The following is a 20,038-nucleotide window of genomic DNA, read 5'->3' on the forward strand; positions in this document are numbered from 1 at the left end:
TGCCTCAGCCTCTCAGTGCTGGGGTGACAGGCATGCACCTAGAAGCTTGGCTCCAATTTTAAACTGGATGCTAAGGAGAAGCAGACATTTCACTGTTCCACTGCAGCACGAACAATATTTACACAAAAAACTTCACAACTGGTGCAAGGACTTGTGGATGAAACTAAACCTTTCCTTTCAGAGACCCAGTGCTTGCTATCAGGGACACAATTGCAGGCACTGCAAACTCCAGTTGGGAAGAGATGCCATCAATACCCCCATGGGAAGGGCTGGCCAGAGAGCTCAGTGGATTAATGCATCCACTTAGGCAGATGCAGGGACTGGAGCTCAATCCCCAGTGTGCTGTGCTGGCCCTGCCCCCGGGGTGCACTGAGGTGGCAATTGAGAATGGGCATGGTGGTGTGCACCTGTAATCCCAGCACTTGGGAGACTAAAAACAGGAGGATCACTATGAGTCTGATCTGTATAGTGAGACCCTATAGACCCTGTACTAAATACATTAAAAAAATAAATAAATAAAAAAGAAAAGCCCTGTGGGACAGCTTATCTTACAGCGCTAGCTGCTACTTACGTCTTTGGCAGAGGAGCCCGACACCTCGATCCAGGTTTTGGAGAAGAAGGCGCAGGAGCCTAGCATGAACACGATGTATACCACTGCATGGACTGGGTCCTCCAGCACAGAGCCAAACGACTCTGGAGGGGACAGGTAGTAGCACAGGCCACCAACTGGGTAAGCACGTGCTGGGCCTCCAGAGGATGTGTCCTGGGTGAAAGAAACAGAAAGCCTGAGAACACTGTCTCTCCATACCTTAGCACAAGACCCAGAGTTCTGAGTAGAGGAAGAACAGTTTCACTTAGGAGCCCACAGGACAGCTTTCTTTGGGAAAAGAGAACTTCATGCTCTGTATTTGTGAAAGATGACCTCTGGTGACACAACTGGTCCTGAGCAGGACATACAATGCACACCACCACAGAGGACGGCCACCTACTCTACCGCACTTACAGACCAGGTGCCCAGCAGGCTGACGAGCAGGTTGCCACTGAAGCGTGCTGATAGCATCTGTGAGATGACGTAGAGATTGGACACCAGGGCAGACTGCAGGATGATGGGGATGTTGGAGGTGTAGAAGAGCTTGATCGGGTAGGTGTTGTACTGGCCTCGGTAGCGCGCAGATTTGATGGGCAGGTCCACCCGGAAGCCCTAAGAAGCAAGAGAACACAGTGCCTAATGCCTAGTCAGCTCTGACATACCCAAAGGTAGCCAGGCTTCCTTGCCCTCTGCTGTACCTGGGCCCTGTGCAGTGGCCTAGCAGGACCAAGCACAACAGTGGAAAAATCCTATGTCTCACAGAAACGGAAATCTACCCATGTGGTAAGTCACCTTATGTGGCACTAACAGAAAAGCATGGAAAGATTTAAACCCAAGTCCCAAAGCGGGTCTCCAGGTTTGGTCAGTCCTATGCTGTTACAAGGACTGGTGGCTGTACTTAGGATGGTCCTTTTAGGTTTTTTTTTTTTTTTTGGGGGGGGGGGGTACCGGGAATTAAACTTGTAACCTTGCACCTTCCAGGAAGTCGCTTACATCACTGAGCTGTATCTCTGGCCCACTTTTGACTTTTCATTTTGAGACAAGGTTTCACTATGCAGTCCATACTGGACCATACTTGAGATCTAATGCCTCAGGCTCCCCAGCAGTGGTATTATATATAGGTGGTGCCACCACACCCAGCCTTTACAATGCTTTTATCAACAGAAAAGCTAAATTTTCTACAAATAAAACCCCTCTCTCTAAAACCCTTACTTTACAAACTTCCCAGGCCTAGAGCAAGGCTTAGAATAAATATGAAGGATTTAGAATAAATTCTTAATAGGCTGGGTGAGGCACAGATCGCTGTAATCCAGCACTTGGAAGGTTTGAGGTAGGAGACTTACAGACCAGCCAGGCTACACAGGGAGGCCTTACCTCAAAAAGGAAAGAAAAGAGAAAAAAAAATCAATCCAATTACAGAAAGGCCTAACTAACAGTTAGGTTCTCTTATTGCAAAGCAGGTTAAACACTGTGTAACTTTAAACCCAAGAAGTCTCAAGAGGCAGGGCCCTACCACAGTGAAGAGAGCAAGAAGCTACAAGAGCTGGGAGGAACGCACCTGGAAGTAAATGACCACAGCAAAGACAAAGATGGTGGCAATCAAGTTCATGAGGTTGGGGAGGTTCTGGCGGTAGAAGGCCTCTCGCAGGGCTCGCACTTTGTCTGTGCGTGTTGCCAACAGGTGGAAGAGTGCAATGATGGCGCCTTCAAACTCCATGCCTGTTGGGAAGGGGAAGAAGGCAGAGGAGGGGTGAGGGAAAGAACAAGAAACTCAGTTTACCTCTTGGCTTCTGAGTGGCCCAGACCAAAAGAAAGAAAGAACTAGACATGACACTCATGGCACTCACGCCTAGAGCCACAGGAGCACAGAACAGATTACTTTTCAATCTTTCATTTCTATTTCTCTTCTGAGTTAGCTGCTCTCCTAGCTAGGTTGGAGCCTACCAGCTATGGGGAAGGATGATGCCAGTTTTAACTAGGGCTTCACACAGAGTATGCTGAACTCTTGCTGGAAAGGGCCAGATGAAGCCCTGGAAACCCCAGGGAGTCCGAGCACCCACCCTCAGTCTGTGGCTCAGACTGCTTGTGCCTCAAGCAGCTGGGCCTCACTTCTGTAACAAATGTCTCACTGTACGAGAGATCCAATAAAGCCCAGTAGCATTTGACACACATCTCCCATGAGCCAAGAATCACATGTCATGTTCTTTCTCATTTTTTCCTATAAATGTTTCCATGGTAGGAGAATTTGCCTAGTCACAGATGGACAACTGAAAGGCACAAGCAGGATATGGATCTGGCTGGTGAACCCCAAGTTGAAGCCTCTTTCACAAAGCTACCCTTTGCATGACCAAGTGCTCTGTTTTCTTTAGTAATTTCATTTTCGAAAATTACTCACTGAGAGCACCTGCCAAACAAGGACGTTTATTGTTTCAATGTCAATGACATTAAAAATGGAAATGACTTAGATGCCCCAACAGAAGACAACTGGTTAAGATAAATGTTGCTACATGACTGTTGTGATGGAGGTTCATGTACGCTAACAAAGATGAGGGAGGACTACGTATTCTGGCAAGCTAGAGAGCCAGAGACTATTACATGAAAAAAATGTAGAATTGGTATCATTGGGAACCTCAGCTATCTATACTGAAAATCTCTGCAGAGGCACACAGGAATCAGGCATGCCTAATAGCCCTCTTTCCACAAGGCACATGCCCTTACCTCGGCCAGTGTTGACAGTGGTGGGACTGAAGGCCTTCCAGACGATGGTCTCACAGATGTTGGTGGCAATGAAGAGGGAGATGCCAGAGCCCAGGCCATACCCTTTTTGCAGGAGTTCATCCAAAAGTAGGACAATTAAACCAGCAACAAAGAGCTGTTGAAAATAAGAAACAAAATAAAAAAACCCAAACTGACTATGTGTTACTGCTCCCTGTGGACCTGGATCCTTCTTTCTTCCCTAATTGGGTTTTTCTAATATAAATGGTGAGGCTAAGTCAGCACCTGTCTTCAGAAGTCTGGTGAATTCAGAAGGGCAAAGCTAAGGGCCTGGGCCTCCTCCCACACACAGCTGAGGCTCGACCCAGGGATGAAGGGCACTAGCACACTACCTGGATGGTGATGAGTAGGCAGATGCCAGCGCCCATCTCAGAGGGGTCTCCATACATCCCTGTCATCACATACACGATGGACTGGCCAATGGTGATGATCATGCCAAATACTAGAAAGCAAAAGAAGACTGTGTCCCCAGAGTAGCCTATCAAAGAGAACACTCAGCAGAACACTAGCAGAGGAATCCCTTGATGAATGCCTTCTCCATGCCTAACACTGAGGAGAACAACAGCCAATCCTGATGTTGCCCACAGGAAGCCTGAGAAAACGCTAAACAGGGGAATCACAGCGCTACACTCAGGATGCCCTTGGGAGCCCCTCCTGGAGTCACAGTACTTTCAGTCAGGAAGAGTAAAGGAGATACAGTGGGCTAATCTTGCTCTTAAAAGTGAATCATATGGCACATTCTACTGAATTCTATATCACCAGCCATGGCATGAAAATGCACTGTCAGGTCACCTGGGATCTAGATTCTCTGATGCTGAGCTACATGTGGGTCACCCTGCGATGCTGACCATCTAGACCTGAGTTCAGAACTCTTAAGAATAAAATGACCCCTGTCTTAAATTTTTCTCACACCTCTGCAAGGTCTGGTTACTGGCCTCATTTCTTCAGCTCCCAAGCACGGTGACAGGGCTTTGTGTGGACTGTTTCTTGTATCTCATTATATTTCACTCTTAAGCACAATGGAACTGACACACTTAATGGTTCTCAATACTCGATGGGTCTCTAAATTTGGGAGTCAACTTCAATTTAGTTTGTTGTGGGAACTGAAAATCCTCCTGAGTGTCCATCAAAAGTCCCTATTTGACTTTTTAAAAGTCTTTAGTAGCCCTAAGTTGTTTTTCCCTTTTTTGCAGTGCTACAGCTGGAACCCAGGGCCTTGTACACTCTAGGCGAGTGCAGTACCATTGAAATACACCCCGAGCCCAACAACACTAAATTCTGTTTTTTGTTGGGATTTTTTTTGGCAGAACCGGGGATTGAACTCAGGCCCTTGCACTTTCCAGGCAAATGCTTATTCTACTAAGCTACCTCCCCAGCCCCTAAAAATTTGAGATGGGTTTTTTATTTTTATTTTTGGCTACTTCAGGCTGCCTTAAGGGCAGGTCTGGTGCAGTTTCTGGAGTTGGGAATCGAACTGTGGTCCTATGCGCCTGACTGCATTTGCCCAAGCGGCACTTTATACAACTGAGCTGTTAGGCAAAGCCCCAACACTAAATTCTAAAGGCAAAAAAATCCACAAAAAATGATCAAGACCAAAGGAAAAAACAGTTACCTTGGGGGAGCTGGGTGTGGTGTCAGACACCTTTAATCCCAGCATTAAGGAGGCTGAGGCAGAATTGCTGTGAGTTCAAGGCCAGCCTAGGGTATACAGCAAGACCTTGACTCAAAACAAATAAACCCAAATCTGACAGTTTTTGCTTTTACAGTATTTTTAAATTTTATTATTATTTTTTTGGTATTGGGGATCAAACTCAGGACCTTGCATTTGCCAGGTAGGCACTTATGCCATTGAGCTATCTGCCTGGCCCTGTATTTTTTAAAAAGAGAATAAAAATTAAAATGATACAGAATTTCAAAACAAGATAGGAAATCAGTTATGGCTGTTACATTGCATATTGTTATATTCAAAGTAGCTGTTCAGATTACCAGAAATAAGCACACAAAATTTGTCAAAAATTAAAAAAACATTAAGTATAAACTGTTCCTTTCAATAAACCAATAGAAATCAGTAGTACAATTATCTTAGCTATCCTGTGATATATTTTCTTTCCTTTTCTCCTTTGCCTCATCCCAGTTGTTAATTTTTGCTTTTGAAACACATTCCATACATACATTCTAAAATCTTAACTTGTGTCTCAAACTGATAAATTTAGGTTAAATGTCTTTCTAAAATATTAACCTACTAATTTTTTTTTTTTTTTTAGGGAAGGGTCTACAGGGTGTTCAGGGTCTTATTACTAGATCAGACTCAGTGATTCTCCTGTTTACAACCTCCCAAGTGCTGGGATTACAGGTGTGCGCCACCACGTTCAGTCTCAATTGCCATCTCAGTGCGCCCTGGGGGTGGGGCTGGAACAGCAGGCCTGGGGATCAAACCCCTGCCCCGTGAGCCTGCTTGCAGGCACTTTAATCTGCTGAGCTATTTGGCCAGCTCAACCTACTAATTTAAGATCAGAAAAAAATAGAGGTGTGAAAGAAAAGATGGCTGAGTACAAAACTGGAAATATCATTTCCTAGTTAATATTTTTTAGCTCAGAGAGACTAAAGACAGTTAACTCTGGTGACTGGCCACTGTTACCATTAATACCTAGCATTGCACTACGATTACACAACAGTAACTTCACTGTTACTGGTGAAGCTGAACCTTCGCAGATGTCATTTGCTATGACTTTCTTCCACAGCACAGAGCTAGCTGGTAGGTGGCAGAGCTGTACTGAGAGGATTGCTGTTCCCCTCAGTTAAGTTCTTACAACACTTGCCAAGTGTCTACTAAGTGTTGGGTACCCTGAGAGAGAGCATTTAATTGAATTATTACAGAAGTCCTGAGCAGATGCTGCCTTCTTCTACATGGTAAGGAAATTATGGGCAGGGGACAGTGACTTCCAAACCTGCTCCTTTCACTCTGTCTTGTGGCCTCAGGGACCTTCTCTCCCCTGCCCTGCCTTGTCCACCACTGCCTAGGCCAGGTACCTCTCACTATCACCGGCCAAGAGCACTTGTAACATGTCTGGCTAAGGAGATTCCACAGTACAAAGCCCAACTGTTTTAATGCCCCAACTTTAGAGCAAATTCAAATTCTCAACTACAGACATCAGAACAGGATATACAAGCTTCCTTACACTTTTGGGCACCATTAAAGAGAGCTCGATCTTTTGGGGTGTCGCCAACTTCAATGATCTTGGCCCCAGCCAAGAGCTGCATGATTAGGCCAGAGGTGACGATGGGAGAGATCCCCAGCTCCATCAGTGTGCCTGGAGGAAGGGGAAAGTGAGACAGCATTAGCTTGGAAAAGTGAAACACTGAGTATCACAATAGATGAGCCAAACTGAATGAGCGCCCCTTACACAAATGCAGCATGTTTCAACTGGCTAGCAACATTTAAGTTATAGAATAATTCCCAAATATCAGTGATTAGAGTATAATTTAATTTATTCTATTCAGCCTGCCCGGCAACATCTTACTCTGTTTAGGAAGTCACATGATTATCTAAACATACTGCTGCATTTAAACTCACCACCAACAGATTCATTCTGGTCTCACAGAGATAAGAAAGGTTCATTTCTTCATCAGTGAATAAAACAAGGACAACATTCAAATCATTTCCAGAGTCTGCAGAGGGGTCTGGTGCAGTGGTATCTATTTGTGAACAAGCCTCTACTTCCCATTATGCTAAAATGAGCTATACTCTTCTGACTGATTTGGAACTTAATTTGAGCTATATTTTAAAAATGAATTAATCAAGTCAGTATCAACATATACATTCAAAAATCCTGCCTGCACCCTGCAGGGGACCACTAAGAATACACAAAACACTGGTGCGGATTTTTTTTTTTGATACAGTCACATAATCTATAGATATGGAAAAGATGTAGCCGAGAAACAAGTTACGCATTCTAAAGGATGTTATCAATGGACATGCCATCATTTCAGGTATTCACAAGGTATTCTAGTTTTCCCATTTTTATAAAATTCTCCACAAAACAGACTTATCTTGTTATTACAGGTTTTGTACTATATTTACACCCAGCTGCAAACACAATGGTATCCTTCAGTGCTGAATGTAGCATTTAATTAGGCCATGCAATGGGGCATGCTAACATTCTTCCCTCTTCCCAAATACCTGGAGCTCCACAGAAAGCCACAGCCTATAATTAAAATGAGTCTCCTCGACTCACAGTACATAGGAAAGAAGCGGAGTGAGTGAGAATATTACCCCTGTTAGAGGCTAGAATCACTCTCATCCAGTAGAAAGGATCAGCTGAGTCTGAAGACATGATACCAAACAGAGGAATCTGGAAACAAGCAAAGAGAAGTTGGCACCTCATTTCCCGCTACTTCTGCTCCCATCACAACACCAATACCCGAACCCTGGGCTTTTTACCTGGCAGCATACTAAGAAGATAAAGAGGGTAATGGCTGTCCATAGCACTTTCTCTTTAAACTGAATCTGTAGAAAGAAAGCAAACATGAGTATTACAACCAAATTAATAAAAATGGATTCATATTGAACCCTTTTCTCTCTTCACTAGAGAAGGAGAACCATGTATCAAACATAGCACTAAACCCAAGAACAGATATGGTATGCTGCCCATGTAGAAGGCAAAGATCTTCGTTAATCCTCCCACACAACAGTGTCTTCATCTTTTTATGACACCGAGAAAACTGGCTCTTGGACAGACTAAGTACTCTGTCCCACATCTTACAGTTGAAGTAAGCCTTATGCCTTAACAACAGTTTGGACCAAAGATCAAGAACATCACAACAGAAAGTGACTTTTGTAAAACAGATAAGCCTTGGCAACATCTAAGCAAACACTTTTTATTTGATCAGAGTCTGGAAGTAAAATTTTGTTGTTCTACAGCCAATTAATCTGGAATCTGAGATTGTTCAATAATGTATTTTTATGAACCAGGATAAAATCATGTAGTAACCAATAATGCGGGGAAGGCACAGGAAGAGTTGCATGTTTAACCCATACTAGTAACATTTGTTTAACTTCAAGAATGTTCACAATCTTCTAAGTCACAGGTGACAGAATCATTTTATAGATGACTACCAAGTATCATTAGAAAAGTTTAGATCCTTCCTGCCCAAGGCCTCTGTCACTAATTAGTAGAGTGGAAACTATTCTGGGTCTTCCTCTAACATTATCTTCCCTAGTACAGTACTGGCTGTTTACCACCAGAATGGATATGGTGGGCTTAGCAAATATATGAGTTATTACACAGACTGAGGGTTGGAGGTTAAATTACCTAATGAGTGACAGTATCAAAGGCCCAAACTGTAGAGGAAAAATGTGTTTGAGCCCTTGGTCAGAACTGTTGTTAAGCCCTCTACTTCCACAACACAGGTCAGGAAAAAGACATGACACACAGTGCCAAGGGGGTGTAACTCAGGGCCAAAGACACTCCACACGAAGCTGGGGATTCACAGAACTCTTTTTTTTTTTGGTGGAACTGGGGATTGAACTAAGGCCCTTGTGCTTGCCAGGGAAGCACTTATTCCACTGAGCCATCTCCCCGGCCCCACAGAACTCTTCTGTGCCTTGAGAACATTCCCCTTCCTACTTGTCATCCCACCATATCAAGAAAGTTGGGGGCTGGGGAGATGGCTCAGTGGAATAAGTGCTTCCCTGGCAAGCGCAAGGGCCTGAGTTCAATCCCCAGTTTCGCAAAACAAAACAAAAACAAAGAAAGTTGAACTTGGCCAAAGGAAAGCTTTCAGGCTAAACAGTGATGTGACAATCTTGTGATGAAATTAATCCCCACGAGAAAAGAGAAAGGTGGATTTTTTTTTCAAGATTCATTTTTAAAATGACCACATCTCTTGTAGCACAAGCAAATCTAATATTAAAAATTTTAAAAGCTATTTAAGTCTTATCTCCTTCACCTCTTTTTTTTTTTTGCGGAACCAGGGATTGAACTCAGGCCCTTATTCTACTGAGCTATCTCCCCGGTCTCCTCCTTCACCTCTTAAATAGCTCCTAATGCATCTTTGCTCCATCCCACAGCACACCCTCCAGTGCAAAAGCCTCTAACCCATACTTTAGGTTTCTCCTTTACTACCACAGTGATCTTATAATTTGTCAGGTCTTCTACCTATTGCTCCGAATCTACTTACTCTTTTACGTTCTATCAATATGAACTACATTTAACCACTTTTGCCCAAGCATTGAATAGTCCTCTCTTCTTTGCAACTACAAAATATATACTCTTGTTAGCAGAATTCCTATCCATACCCTCAGGAAACTTCTCTCCAAACTACCAGACATCACCTCTTCCAAAGTTTATGTGTTGCTTGCACATGTATTTCCCTTGCCATGGTCACATGGCTTAGGACGCAGTATAAAGGGTGGGAGGCCTGCCAGGCTTCAGAGCAATACTTGTCCCAAGACATCTGCATAGAGGGGGCAGCTTTATCATTCAGTCCATGAAAGGCAGCTTCTATGGAAAGTATTTACATAAAACTATGTCTTTTATGTAAAAGAACAAAAGTAGACTTCAAGTACCCAGATAGCCACATATGTGGATACACATAAACATACGTGACCACGAGAACAGTCGTCTGAAAAGAATGCAGAGACACAATATCTTTCTATTTAATACCTAATGAAAATGTCCTTGTCAGACAAGTGCACTTACACTGGCAACACTCAGTTTTGAGCTTTGGCTGTGCAGCCATGGAAATTCTGTTAAGATTCATCACAACTGCTTCATTTCTTTCTTTATTTTTTAACTGCACCTATTTTGAACAGTGTCACACTTCACAAAATGTTCATAGTCTCAGCACTTGTGACAGCCTACATTAAACGTACGAATTTAGTCTAAACTGATTGTTCTTCCCTTTAGCAGCTGGGTACAAAGGACACTTCCTACAAGGGGAAAAAAAAACCCCTCTACAATCTGCTCAAACAGAGGAGAGTAACTCAATCTGAGGATGCTAAATGAGGCCTTATTCATCCACTCTGGGCAAACCTGAGGCTTTGTTCACTGAGCAACAGCCACCAAAGCTGCTCCAAATACAGCATGATGATTTCAGGAGCGGGGGAAGGGTTCCCCACACAAACAGACCGCCTCTCCACAGCGCTCCGGGGTGCGACAGCGCACACCTCTCCACACTCCAGGGGAAGAGGGAGAGTTTCCACTTGGCGAGCCGAAGCCATCTTTAATTGTACTGTAAACTTCAGCGCCCAGTTTCACCAAGCCTCCTCTGATGGCGATTTAGGGAACTTACCTTCCGCTCTGGCTTCTGAATTTCCGGCAGGATGACACAGAAGGGCTTGATGACTTCCAGAAATTTGACTTTGATGAAAGAAACAAAAGACGAGGAGTTAGGACACAGGGAGACCTGCCGCGCCAACCAGGGACGCCTCGTGCCCTGGACGCAGCGGCGCAGACCGGGCTTGGGGAGCGCGAGGAGCTCTGAGGGCCGGGGATGCAGGCCGCGCACACGGAGAACCGGGCGGGCCTAGGGGGTGCGTGCCCCACCGTCCAGGAGAGCGGAGGGGGGCTTGAAGCGTCCCGGCAGTACCAGGGCCGCCCCCAAAGGACTCACTCGCCATGGCGGCGGCTGCTCGAGCTCCGAGTCACGCGTCGACTTCACTCCGCTCCGAGTGAGGAGACGGAGCCCACTCCGGAGCGCGGCACCTTCGCCGAGAGACACGTCAGTGCTAGCCCGGTGGGGAGCGGCGGGCCGCGGGGCGGGACCGGGGGCGGGCCGAGGTCCGCTTCCGCTTCCTGCCACGCGCGCCGGCCGACCACCGCGAAGCCTTCAGCTTAGACTACAACTCCCGGCATCCAGCGGGAATTCCGGGGGCCGGCTTAGAAGAGGGCGCGGGGCATGCTGGGACCGCGAGCGTGCGGCTGCGCGGACTGGACGACCCGGGTGGGGGCGGGGGGCGTGTCGCGCCTCTGGAGTCGGGCTGGTGCTGAACAGAGTGGAAGGAAGTCCTGTCAATTTCTTAACTCTTTGAAGCTACTGAATAGGTTCAAAGATCCCTTGTGTAGGGAGATTCGGTCACTCTTGAGTAAGGCGAGGTTGGGGGATCCGACGGAACACGCTGGTTTGTCCAGGCGATCATCTTGTGCCTGTGGGCTTGACTTGGATGAGGGGGTCCCTGCCGCCGAGGACGAGTGGGCTTGTGAAGACACCGTAGTGAGCAGAGGGCTGGGGCTGCTCAGGACGCAGTCTGGCCGGCGGGGGATACCGGAAGGCCTCTTGGAGGAGTAGCTCCTGTGCCAAGCCTGGCCGACTCTAACGAGGAGAAACGAGAGTGGTGTTTTAGCTGGAGGAGGCCCCTGCAGACTGGCCATGGAGATGTGACTGTCTTGCTGTATACGAGGAGGGTTCTGTCGGCCTGCAGCAAAGAGGATGACGTGCCGGACGCCAGAGTGGGGCGTCAGACACTGCTGTCAAGCCGAGCTCTGTACCCACAGAGAAGCGTGTGGTGACGCATCTAAGAGAAGTAGACTGCTAGGGCGTTAGGCAAGCCAGTTTCTTGGAGCTAAATCTTAACCTGAACAAGACGTTGGAGGTTCGATGATGCAAAATGCTTTTTTTTTTGCAATGTTAAATTAGGTATTGCTGTCCTTCCCTCCCACTTAACTACAGTGGGGCGCTCAGGTAAGTTCAGCAATAAAATGGCCCAGTGTGATATCCATCCCCTGCCAAAATAAAAAAAGGAGGCGGCCATGATTGTTTTTCTTGGGATGTAACTGAATGCCACACCTCTACCTTCACTTCTAGGACACACTGATAATCTTATTTGGAGTTTTTTTTTTTTTTAATTTTATTTATTTATGTGTGTGTGTGTGTGTGTGTGTGTGTGCGCGCGCGCGCGCGCGCGGCCAGCTCAGCCCACAAGGGGGCGGGGCTGGCTGGCATGTGGTGCTGGGGGATTGAACCGCGGTCCCTGTTCTTTGCTAAGCTTGTTCTAAGTAGGTGCTTTAGACCACTGAGCCATCTCACCAGCCCCTATTTGGAGTTTTAGCTGGCAGCCCCTTAACTAAACATGTGGGCCGTAACTGCTGTTTGGCCCCGCGCCATACTAATGATTAACACACTGAAATCCATGGCAAATAGTACAGTAATTGAAAGAAATGTTAAAAATTGATTAATACTGTAAATCTAAATATCATTGATTATTACTAATTGTTGTGAGATATTAGTACCACTGATAAGAGGCTTTTTGTTATGGTCACAACTGAGTTACACTGAACCCAGGCCCATCACACAGAGCTCTAGCCCAGGCTTTTTTACTTAGTCCTTTTTTGAGACAGGGTCTTGCTACGTATATTGTGAAGTTGCCCAGCCTAGGCTTGAACTTGTGACATTCCCTTTCCAAGTGCTAATAAATGATACCTTAATGGGCATATCATTATGTTAGCTTTACAAAATAAATATTTGTTACACTTGGCAGTATTTCAGTTAACTACAAAGTAGTGGGACATATGCAAAGAAAGTTTGAACAAAAGTGGAAGGTAGGTTGTTTTTTTTTTTAAATAGGTATACTGTTTGAAGGAAAATGAGGCATCCATCCCAAGAAAAAAAGATTAAGTTTTCTAATATGAAAATTTATGTGATGATAAAGGTGAAAAATTAGTGAACTTTTCAAGTTTTTCAACTTTTTGGGGGGGGTTTCAGTGCTGGGTATTGAATCATGTCCTTGCACGTGCTGTCCTACATACCATACCCTCAGTTTTGGGCTACTGTTTTGTGAAGATCCATAGATAGAGAGTGAATAAGAAGTTGTAAATTAAACCAATTGGTTAAAAGATATTTTCATAAATGACTTTTGTGACTTAATACCTTAAAGTCTTAGTTATAAGGTCATAAAGTGTAGTTGCTATTCATAAATAGAGGATTCAACATTATTAACAATATCAATGATATTGTTAATGGTAAGAAAAAAATCTCTACTTAATTCATTTAATTATTATTAATATAGTGGAGAAGTTATTGGAAGTCTTTGATATTTCCTGTGTCAAATCATGACCCTTACAGGTATAACAATCTAGTGGTGACTGTGTCAAAAGCTTTAATTTCCTCAGATCAAGAAGTGGTGTATGCCCATTGGAATGACCCGGTGGATTATTTTTGCTACTACCTGTATTAAGTCGTGATAGTTTATTTAGAAAATAGATATTTTAAAAATTTTTTTATTTACATGTTGATCTGTATATTAATATTACTTTAACAGCTCAATATTTAGGACATCATGTCTGTGGGAGGTAGATTTTTTAAAAAAACCCTTTTGGGATTGAACCTAGAACAGGCTGACCTGCATCCTCAGCCCTGAAGATGTATTTTTGTTTTAAAAATCTGGAACAATCATTTAAAACAAAATTCAGATTTTCTTCCTTTTGAAAAATCACTACAGGCCTCACAGGCCCCGCCCACAGGCTCCTTGAACTGGCCACTGAGACAGGGCAGGGCAGGTGTGGTGCATGCCTGTAATCCCAGTGCTGAGGAGGCTAAAAACAGGAGAATCACTATAAATCCAAGCTATGTAGTGAGACCCTGTACCAAATACATTAAAAAAGAAAGAAAGAAAGAAAGAAAGAAAGAAAGAAAGATCAGAAAAATCTCAGAAGGCTCGTTCTGTATTATTGCATATCAGAAATCAGCCAAGTTGTGGCTGCTTTTTTTTAGATTGGTCACGAGCTCCCCCAGAGTTTACTCTTGTCCCTGGTTATTTGCCTGGTCTATGCAATTATTTGAATTTGTGGTCCCTGCTGTAAAATTTTAAGGCTGGGATCTTGACATGATAGTGTTAGCATTTATGCCATTTGCTCAAACAAGGCAAAATGGGAGAAGAATAAATTACAAATCCTAATCCCCATGATGAGTGTGTGAACATGAATGTTTGTGTCTGGAGGTGGGGGCGGGGTGCTGGCAATCCATCAGAAAGTAAAAATCCCCACAACCAGATCTGATCTTTAGAGATGAGATTATAAGATTGTAAAGTCATCCAGGTGTGGCTCATGCCTATAATCCCAGCACTAGGGAGACAGAGGTAGGAGGCTTACTGTGAGTTCAAGTCCAGCCTGGACTATATAAACGAGTTCAAGGCCAGCCTGGACTACATAGTGAGACCCTGTCTTAGGGGGAAAAAAGATTGTAAAGTCATTTTCTACGGGAATGAATGAGATTTCCAAGGGAGAAAGTAGAGAGAGGAAACGAGATTCAAGGAGAGATCTTGAAGAAGAGTGAACTGTAGAGATAGGAAGCAGGAGCAGTAGCCCAAGAAAATCAGTGGTTCAATAGGTAGGTTGAGGAAAGCTGGTTATTATATTGGCAGGTATGGTGGTATTTTGGTTAGTAGGTAAGATTTTATTTTTTTAGGTACTGGGAATCAAACTCAGGACCTCACACTTGCCAGGCAGGCGCTGTGCCATTAAGCTACATCCCTGGCCCTGGAATGTAGATGTTTGTTGCTGCAGAGATTAAAAAATGAGCCAAAAAACCCCAAACATCATTAACCAGATGGAAGTCTGAGTGGCAGTGTAGGAGTTCAGTTGTATTTGTCTTCCTGCTTCACTCCTATTAGGATAATGTCACAACCCATAAAATACAATATTGCCCATCACCATGGCTGTATTTTGGCCATCTGGAAGAGAGGGGCATACCCCACTTTTATTGTACAACTTAACACACATTACTTCTGCTCATATCCCACTGGTTACAGCCAAGTCATATGACCACATAGTGGAAAAAGAGGCTGAGAAATTTAGTCTTTTGGAAAGTTATATCTGTCCAATTACCATAGAAAAAAATAGGAATGGACATTCAGAGACCTCATCAGTCTGCCAAACAGGTAATACATAGAAATGGGCCCTTGAAGAGAAAGGCAGGAATATGGTAGATGAATTATGCGAAGGTGGCTTCCTGTGGCTGAGTTGGAGAGTGACACTGGCAGTGCAGTTATGATTGCGGAAGCAAGGCTTCCTAGTTAGAGCAGATATGTGATGAGCTGGACAGGTCAGGAGAAACAGTGACCTCAGGAAACAGGTCTTCCAGTCTCCTGGGAAAGGCCCTTCAGAAATAAGAGGAAAGGAGGGAAGGCAAGCAGGTCTGACCTCTGGGGATAATTCAGGGGATTTTCCTGTGACTGGTATCAGGCAGAGCAGTAGGGCATAGCAGATTATATCAGGGATCTGCCAACAAGATAAAAGCTGTATATATCCGTGTGTGTGTATATATATCAGAGATATCAGAGGAATATATATGAGAAATAGAACCAGAGAGGGGTTTATTTCTAGGAATTGGCTCCTCATATTTGTTCTTATAGCCTTTCTGGTGGTTGGACAGATGGTATCTACTCATATTTCTGGGACAATCAGTACCTACCTAGCCTTTCTTATTTTATTTTGTTTTCTATTTTGAGTCAATCTCACTAAGCCACTGAATTGCTGGACTGGAGCTTAAGATCCTCCTGCCTTAGGCTCCCATGTGCTGGGATGACATGTGCATCACTGTACCTCGCTGAGAATAATCTTTATTTAAAGAAGCTGATTATAGATTAACTTCATTGATAAAATGCAGTCATCTCATGCCTCTGTGGAATCTACATCCAAGGATACAACCAACCATGGATCAAAAATGAAACAAATTAGGGTCTTGGCCTAGCCCCAATCTCTTAAATGACTGGATGGTGAACACCTTAAATAAAAGAGGCCAGTAGTAAGATTTTGGAGCATCCAGCAAGTTCAGAACTCTGTAAAAATAGAGGAGCTCAACTGGACAGCCTGTATTTGGTTTTCAAATGAAGTGGATACTGAGGCAAGCTTGGGAACTGAGCAAGACCTTGGGAGTCAGTTCAAAGACTTCTCCAAGTAGTAAACTTTGCCAAATAAGAGGACTGTTTGATCCCTAAGGTTGGCAGCTTTATTGCTCTGGAATGGGGCTGTCAGCAGCTGGGTGGCTGCCTCAGCTGTGGTGTTATCTTGACCTCAGAGCAGTATGTATATGCTCTTTTCCCACACAGCCAGAGGTCCCTGTGGTTTAATCTCATATAGCCTGATCTCTAATGAAAAGGAAACCCTAAGCCACATGTGACTTGGACATATAGGACTTTCTTCTCGTCATTTCTAAGCAGCGCAGTAAACAACCACATAACATTTCCATTGTGTTAGATGTTGTGAGTCATCTACAGGTGATTTAAAGTCTACAGGAGGATGCCCAGGTTGTCGTGAACTCCACAGTACATTATATAAGGGACACAGACACTCAAACCTTGGTATCTGAGGGAGTCCTGGAGCTGATCCCCCTCAGATACCTGGGGATGACTGTAGGTTTGAAGCAATTCCTAGATTAGTGTTTGTTTAAATAACAGAACTACCTGGCCCTCATCAAGTTCATACATAAAACCAGCCAAGATTGCTTACTGTAGATACAAAAGCCTGGGGCAAAGTATGTTAACACAAGAATTACACCTTTTTATTTTTCAGCGCTGTTTTTGGAACAGTTAATCCAATATCCTTACCCAACATAGAGAGTTATCAGCTGTTAGGAAATAGGCAATGCTTGCTGCTCATAGGGATTTAAGAACTTTGTGTGTAAATTTCCTAATTTTGCTGAATCAGTAAGACTCAGTTGTTCAAAGTAAAATCATCAGTTTAAATAGGTTTGAGGGAAAAAGTCCTGGAGTTTTTTGGTTCCAGTCACAAAAGGAAGAGCTAGCTTTCACCAAGTATGGCTCTCAGAGCTCTAAAACTTGTCAGACTAGAATTCTTTTCCTCTCTTAGCTTTGCTTTCTTTTCCTTCCTCAGCTTCAGGCTATTGTTTTCCTCCAGTGCTAGGGACTGAACGCTGGGCTTCCTGCATGCTCCCAGCCTCCTTTCTCACTTTTCAGAAGTATAGAAATGGTTGTTCATGGCTACTGCCATGTTCCTTGGTTCCAGAGACAGGCTCCTACAGTCACATGTGGCTTATATTCCCAGTCTCCTGTGACCCCTAAAGGGCTGCTCAAGTGCCAGTTATGCATCTACCTACTACTTAGTGGGAAGGAAGACAGGAAAAGGTCACAGATCCTTCTTTTAAAGAGTCTTTTGGGTGGATTTAAGACAAAGTCTCACTATGTAGTTCAAGCTGAACTTGAACTACATAGTGATCTTCTTGCCTCAGCCTCCTGAGTACTGAGATTATAGGTAAGTAACACTACACACAACTTCCACATACATCTTGTAGACTTGCATTTAGTGTAGAGACAGTCACCTTGAGGGTGCAAAGGAGGCTGGGAACATGTTGCTGACATTCGGTGCAGTATATAATGTGTGAGTACATAGCTTGATTAAATGGATAGCCACAACCCGGCCTAAGACGGAGAAAGAGCCCAGTGTCCCAGCAGGCTGGCTTCCAGTTCTGAGACCTCTTCTGGATGACTGCTACCTGACCTTTATCACTATATATAGTTTAGCTGCTTTGGAAGTTGGAAGACATTGCAATATTCTGCATGCAGTCCTTTATGTCTGAATCTTTTCCTTCTGCTTTAGGTCTGTGAGACTTCTCATTGATGTAGCAATAATTTGTTCCTTTTTATTGCTGTGTAGCATTCCACCACTATTCTTTTTTTTAAAAAAATGTATTTAGTATAGGCTCTATAGGGTCTCACTACACAGATCAGACTTGTAGTGATCCTCCTGTTTTCACCCTCCCAAGCACTGGGATTACAGGCAAGTGCCACCACACCCAGTCTCATTTCCTTCTCAGCATGCCCTGGGGGCAGAGCTGGCCCATATTCTTTTGTTGATGGATATTTATGTTGTTTGGGTTTGGACTTTTTAATGAGCATTGCCCCTCTGTTTCTCAAAGCCTGTGTCAGGGAAAATCCTAACTATTGAGGATTCCAACCACCTACCTCCTCTGTGCTTGCTGGCTTGGTTCTAAACACTACTGTGCTGTTTGCACCTTCTGTACATTCACTCAGCTGCAGCTGGCCTGTGCCACTGCCCTGGGTGTCTACCTTGTTTGCTCAGTCTCTCTGCAGTAACTGCTGTGTTTAGGAAATGTGCCCTTCAAAGGTTCCTAGGCATGGTGGTGCATGACTATAATCCCCGCACTCAAGAGGCTGAGGCAGGATTGCTTGCAAGTTGCTGCAAGTTGGAGGCTAGCCTGGGCTACACATAGTGAGTTCAAAGCTAGCCCGAACTACCTAGTAAAACCTAGCATCCAAAAACCAAAACTAAATAAGCAATTAAAAAATATTTTTCTAGTAGCTAGTGATATTAAACATGTTCCCATGTTTGTTAGACATTCATATGTACTTTTGGGTGAAATGTCTTTTCATATCTCTTGCCTATTGGGAAAGACTGGGTTTTGTGTTTTCTTGAGTTCTGTGAGTTCTTTATTCTGGCTTTAGATCATTATCAGATGTACGACATGTAATTATTTTATCTCCGTCTTTGCCTTTTCATTGTCTACATTAACAGAAATTCTCAATTTTGTTGAGGTCCAGTTTATCAAGGTTTTCTTTTATAGACTGTGCCTTTGGATCATATCAAAGATTTTTTTTTCAAATGCAAGGTCCCAAAGATTATATTCTATGTTTTATTCTACAATTTGTATGGTTTTAGCTCTCACATGAAATTTGTGATCTGTCCTTAATTAATTTTTTCTTTGACTGTAAAATCAAGTGATTTTATTTTTAAATTGAGATTAATTGTATGTAGCTTATACATTTACAAGGTGTGAAAAGACTATATATATATTAAAATGAGAAACAGGATACCCATGTCTTGTCTAACTGCACTTTAGGCTCACTGCTCAAAGATAATGTGTTTTCCCTCTTGCTTTGTCAGTTTTAGACTTGTCCTCTGGGTCTGAAGCTCCTCTGTGATTCTGAGATTTCTCTTCACCAGGGGCGTCCCTTCAGTTTTCCTGTTTTGGTGACATCGAGTCCTTTCTCCCTTACTTTGGTGGAGCACTTTCCTTGAAAGTGTCCTACAGCAGGCTGCACAGGAAGGAATCTTTTCAAAACTTGGTCTGATGAAAGCATCTGCAGTGCCTCCCTCATATGTAAATTTGGTGACTATGAAATCTGGGTTGGAAATCTGTTCTCACTGCTTTCAACACTCACTGCTGCATAGCTTTGCTGACATTGGCAAGCCTGAAGCTATTCTGATCGTTTGTTGTCTTCTTTTTTCTGGAATCTTTTTTTGGGGGATTTTTTTTGTGTGTGTGTGGCTGGCTCAGTCTGCTCTGAGGGTGGGGCTAGTGCAGTGTGTGGTGCTGGGGATTGAACCGTGCTCCCTGCACTTTGTCTGAGTTTGCCTAAGCAGGCGCTTTAGATTGCTGAGCTATCTTGCTGGCCCCATTTTTCTGGAATCTTTAGTGAAGCTGGGTGGATGGATTTCAGGCCTGGCTGAAGTCTTCAGCAGAGTGGGAGATGGACTGGACTTCCAGTTTCACCATTATTGCCTCGAACTCCCCATGTTGTCATCATTAGGGCCTCATGCCCCATTTAGAGTCCTGGTTCACTTTTCCAGATGTGCAGTTTCATTTCTGGTTAAAGCTGAATTCCAGATGAATAGCATATAACATCTTAGGATATGCTCCATGTAACATGTGGGATACACTTATAGTAAAAACTTTCTTTTGCTGTTTATCTGTTTTTTT

At 43.9% G+C, this 20,038-nt stretch overlaps 1 protein-coding gene across 1 annotated transcript in view; it reads right to left on the reverse strand.

Moving 5' to 3' along the window:
* Sec61a1 (Sec61 translocon alpha 1 subunit) overlaps positions 1 to 11,143 on the reverse strand; it is a 13,037-nt gene extending 1,894 nt beyond the window's left edge. The window contains exons 1-10 of the mRNA XM_004646099.2: positions 10,979 to 11,143; positions 10,658 to 10,725; positions 7,806 to 7,871; positions 7,638 to 7,716; positions 6,544 to 6,675; positions 3,697 to 3,806; positions 3,308 to 3,461; positions 2,148 to 2,308; positions 1,004 to 1,201; positions 572 to 763 (exon numbers count right to left, since the gene is read on the reverse strand). Of these exons, the coding sequence (XP_004646156.1) occupies positions 572 to 763; positions 1,004 to 1,201; positions 2,148 to 2,308; positions 3,308 to 3,461; positions 3,697 to 3,806; positions 6,544 to 6,675; positions 7,638 to 7,716; positions 7,806 to 7,871; positions 10,658 to 10,725; positions 10,979 to 10,985 (1,167 nt within the window). The 5' untranslated portion in view covers positions 10,986 to 11,143. The remainder of the gene's footprint in view (positions 1 to 571; positions 764 to 1,003; positions 1,202 to 2,147; positions 2,309 to 3,307; positions 3,462 to 3,696; positions 3,807 to 6,543; positions 6,676 to 7,637; positions 7,717 to 7,805; positions 7,872 to 10,657; positions 10,726 to 10,978) is intronic.
* Positions 11,144 to 20,038: the final 8,895 nt, after the last annotated feature.

Source organism: Octodon degus, unplaced genomic scaffold (genome assembly GCF_000260255.1).
Source record: "Octodon degus isolate 3935 unplaced genomic scaffold, OctDeg1.0 scaffold00254, whole genome shotgun sequence".
Taxonomy (NCBI): Eukaryota; Metazoa; Chordata; class Mammalia; order Rodentia; family Octodontidae; genus Octodon; species Octodon degus.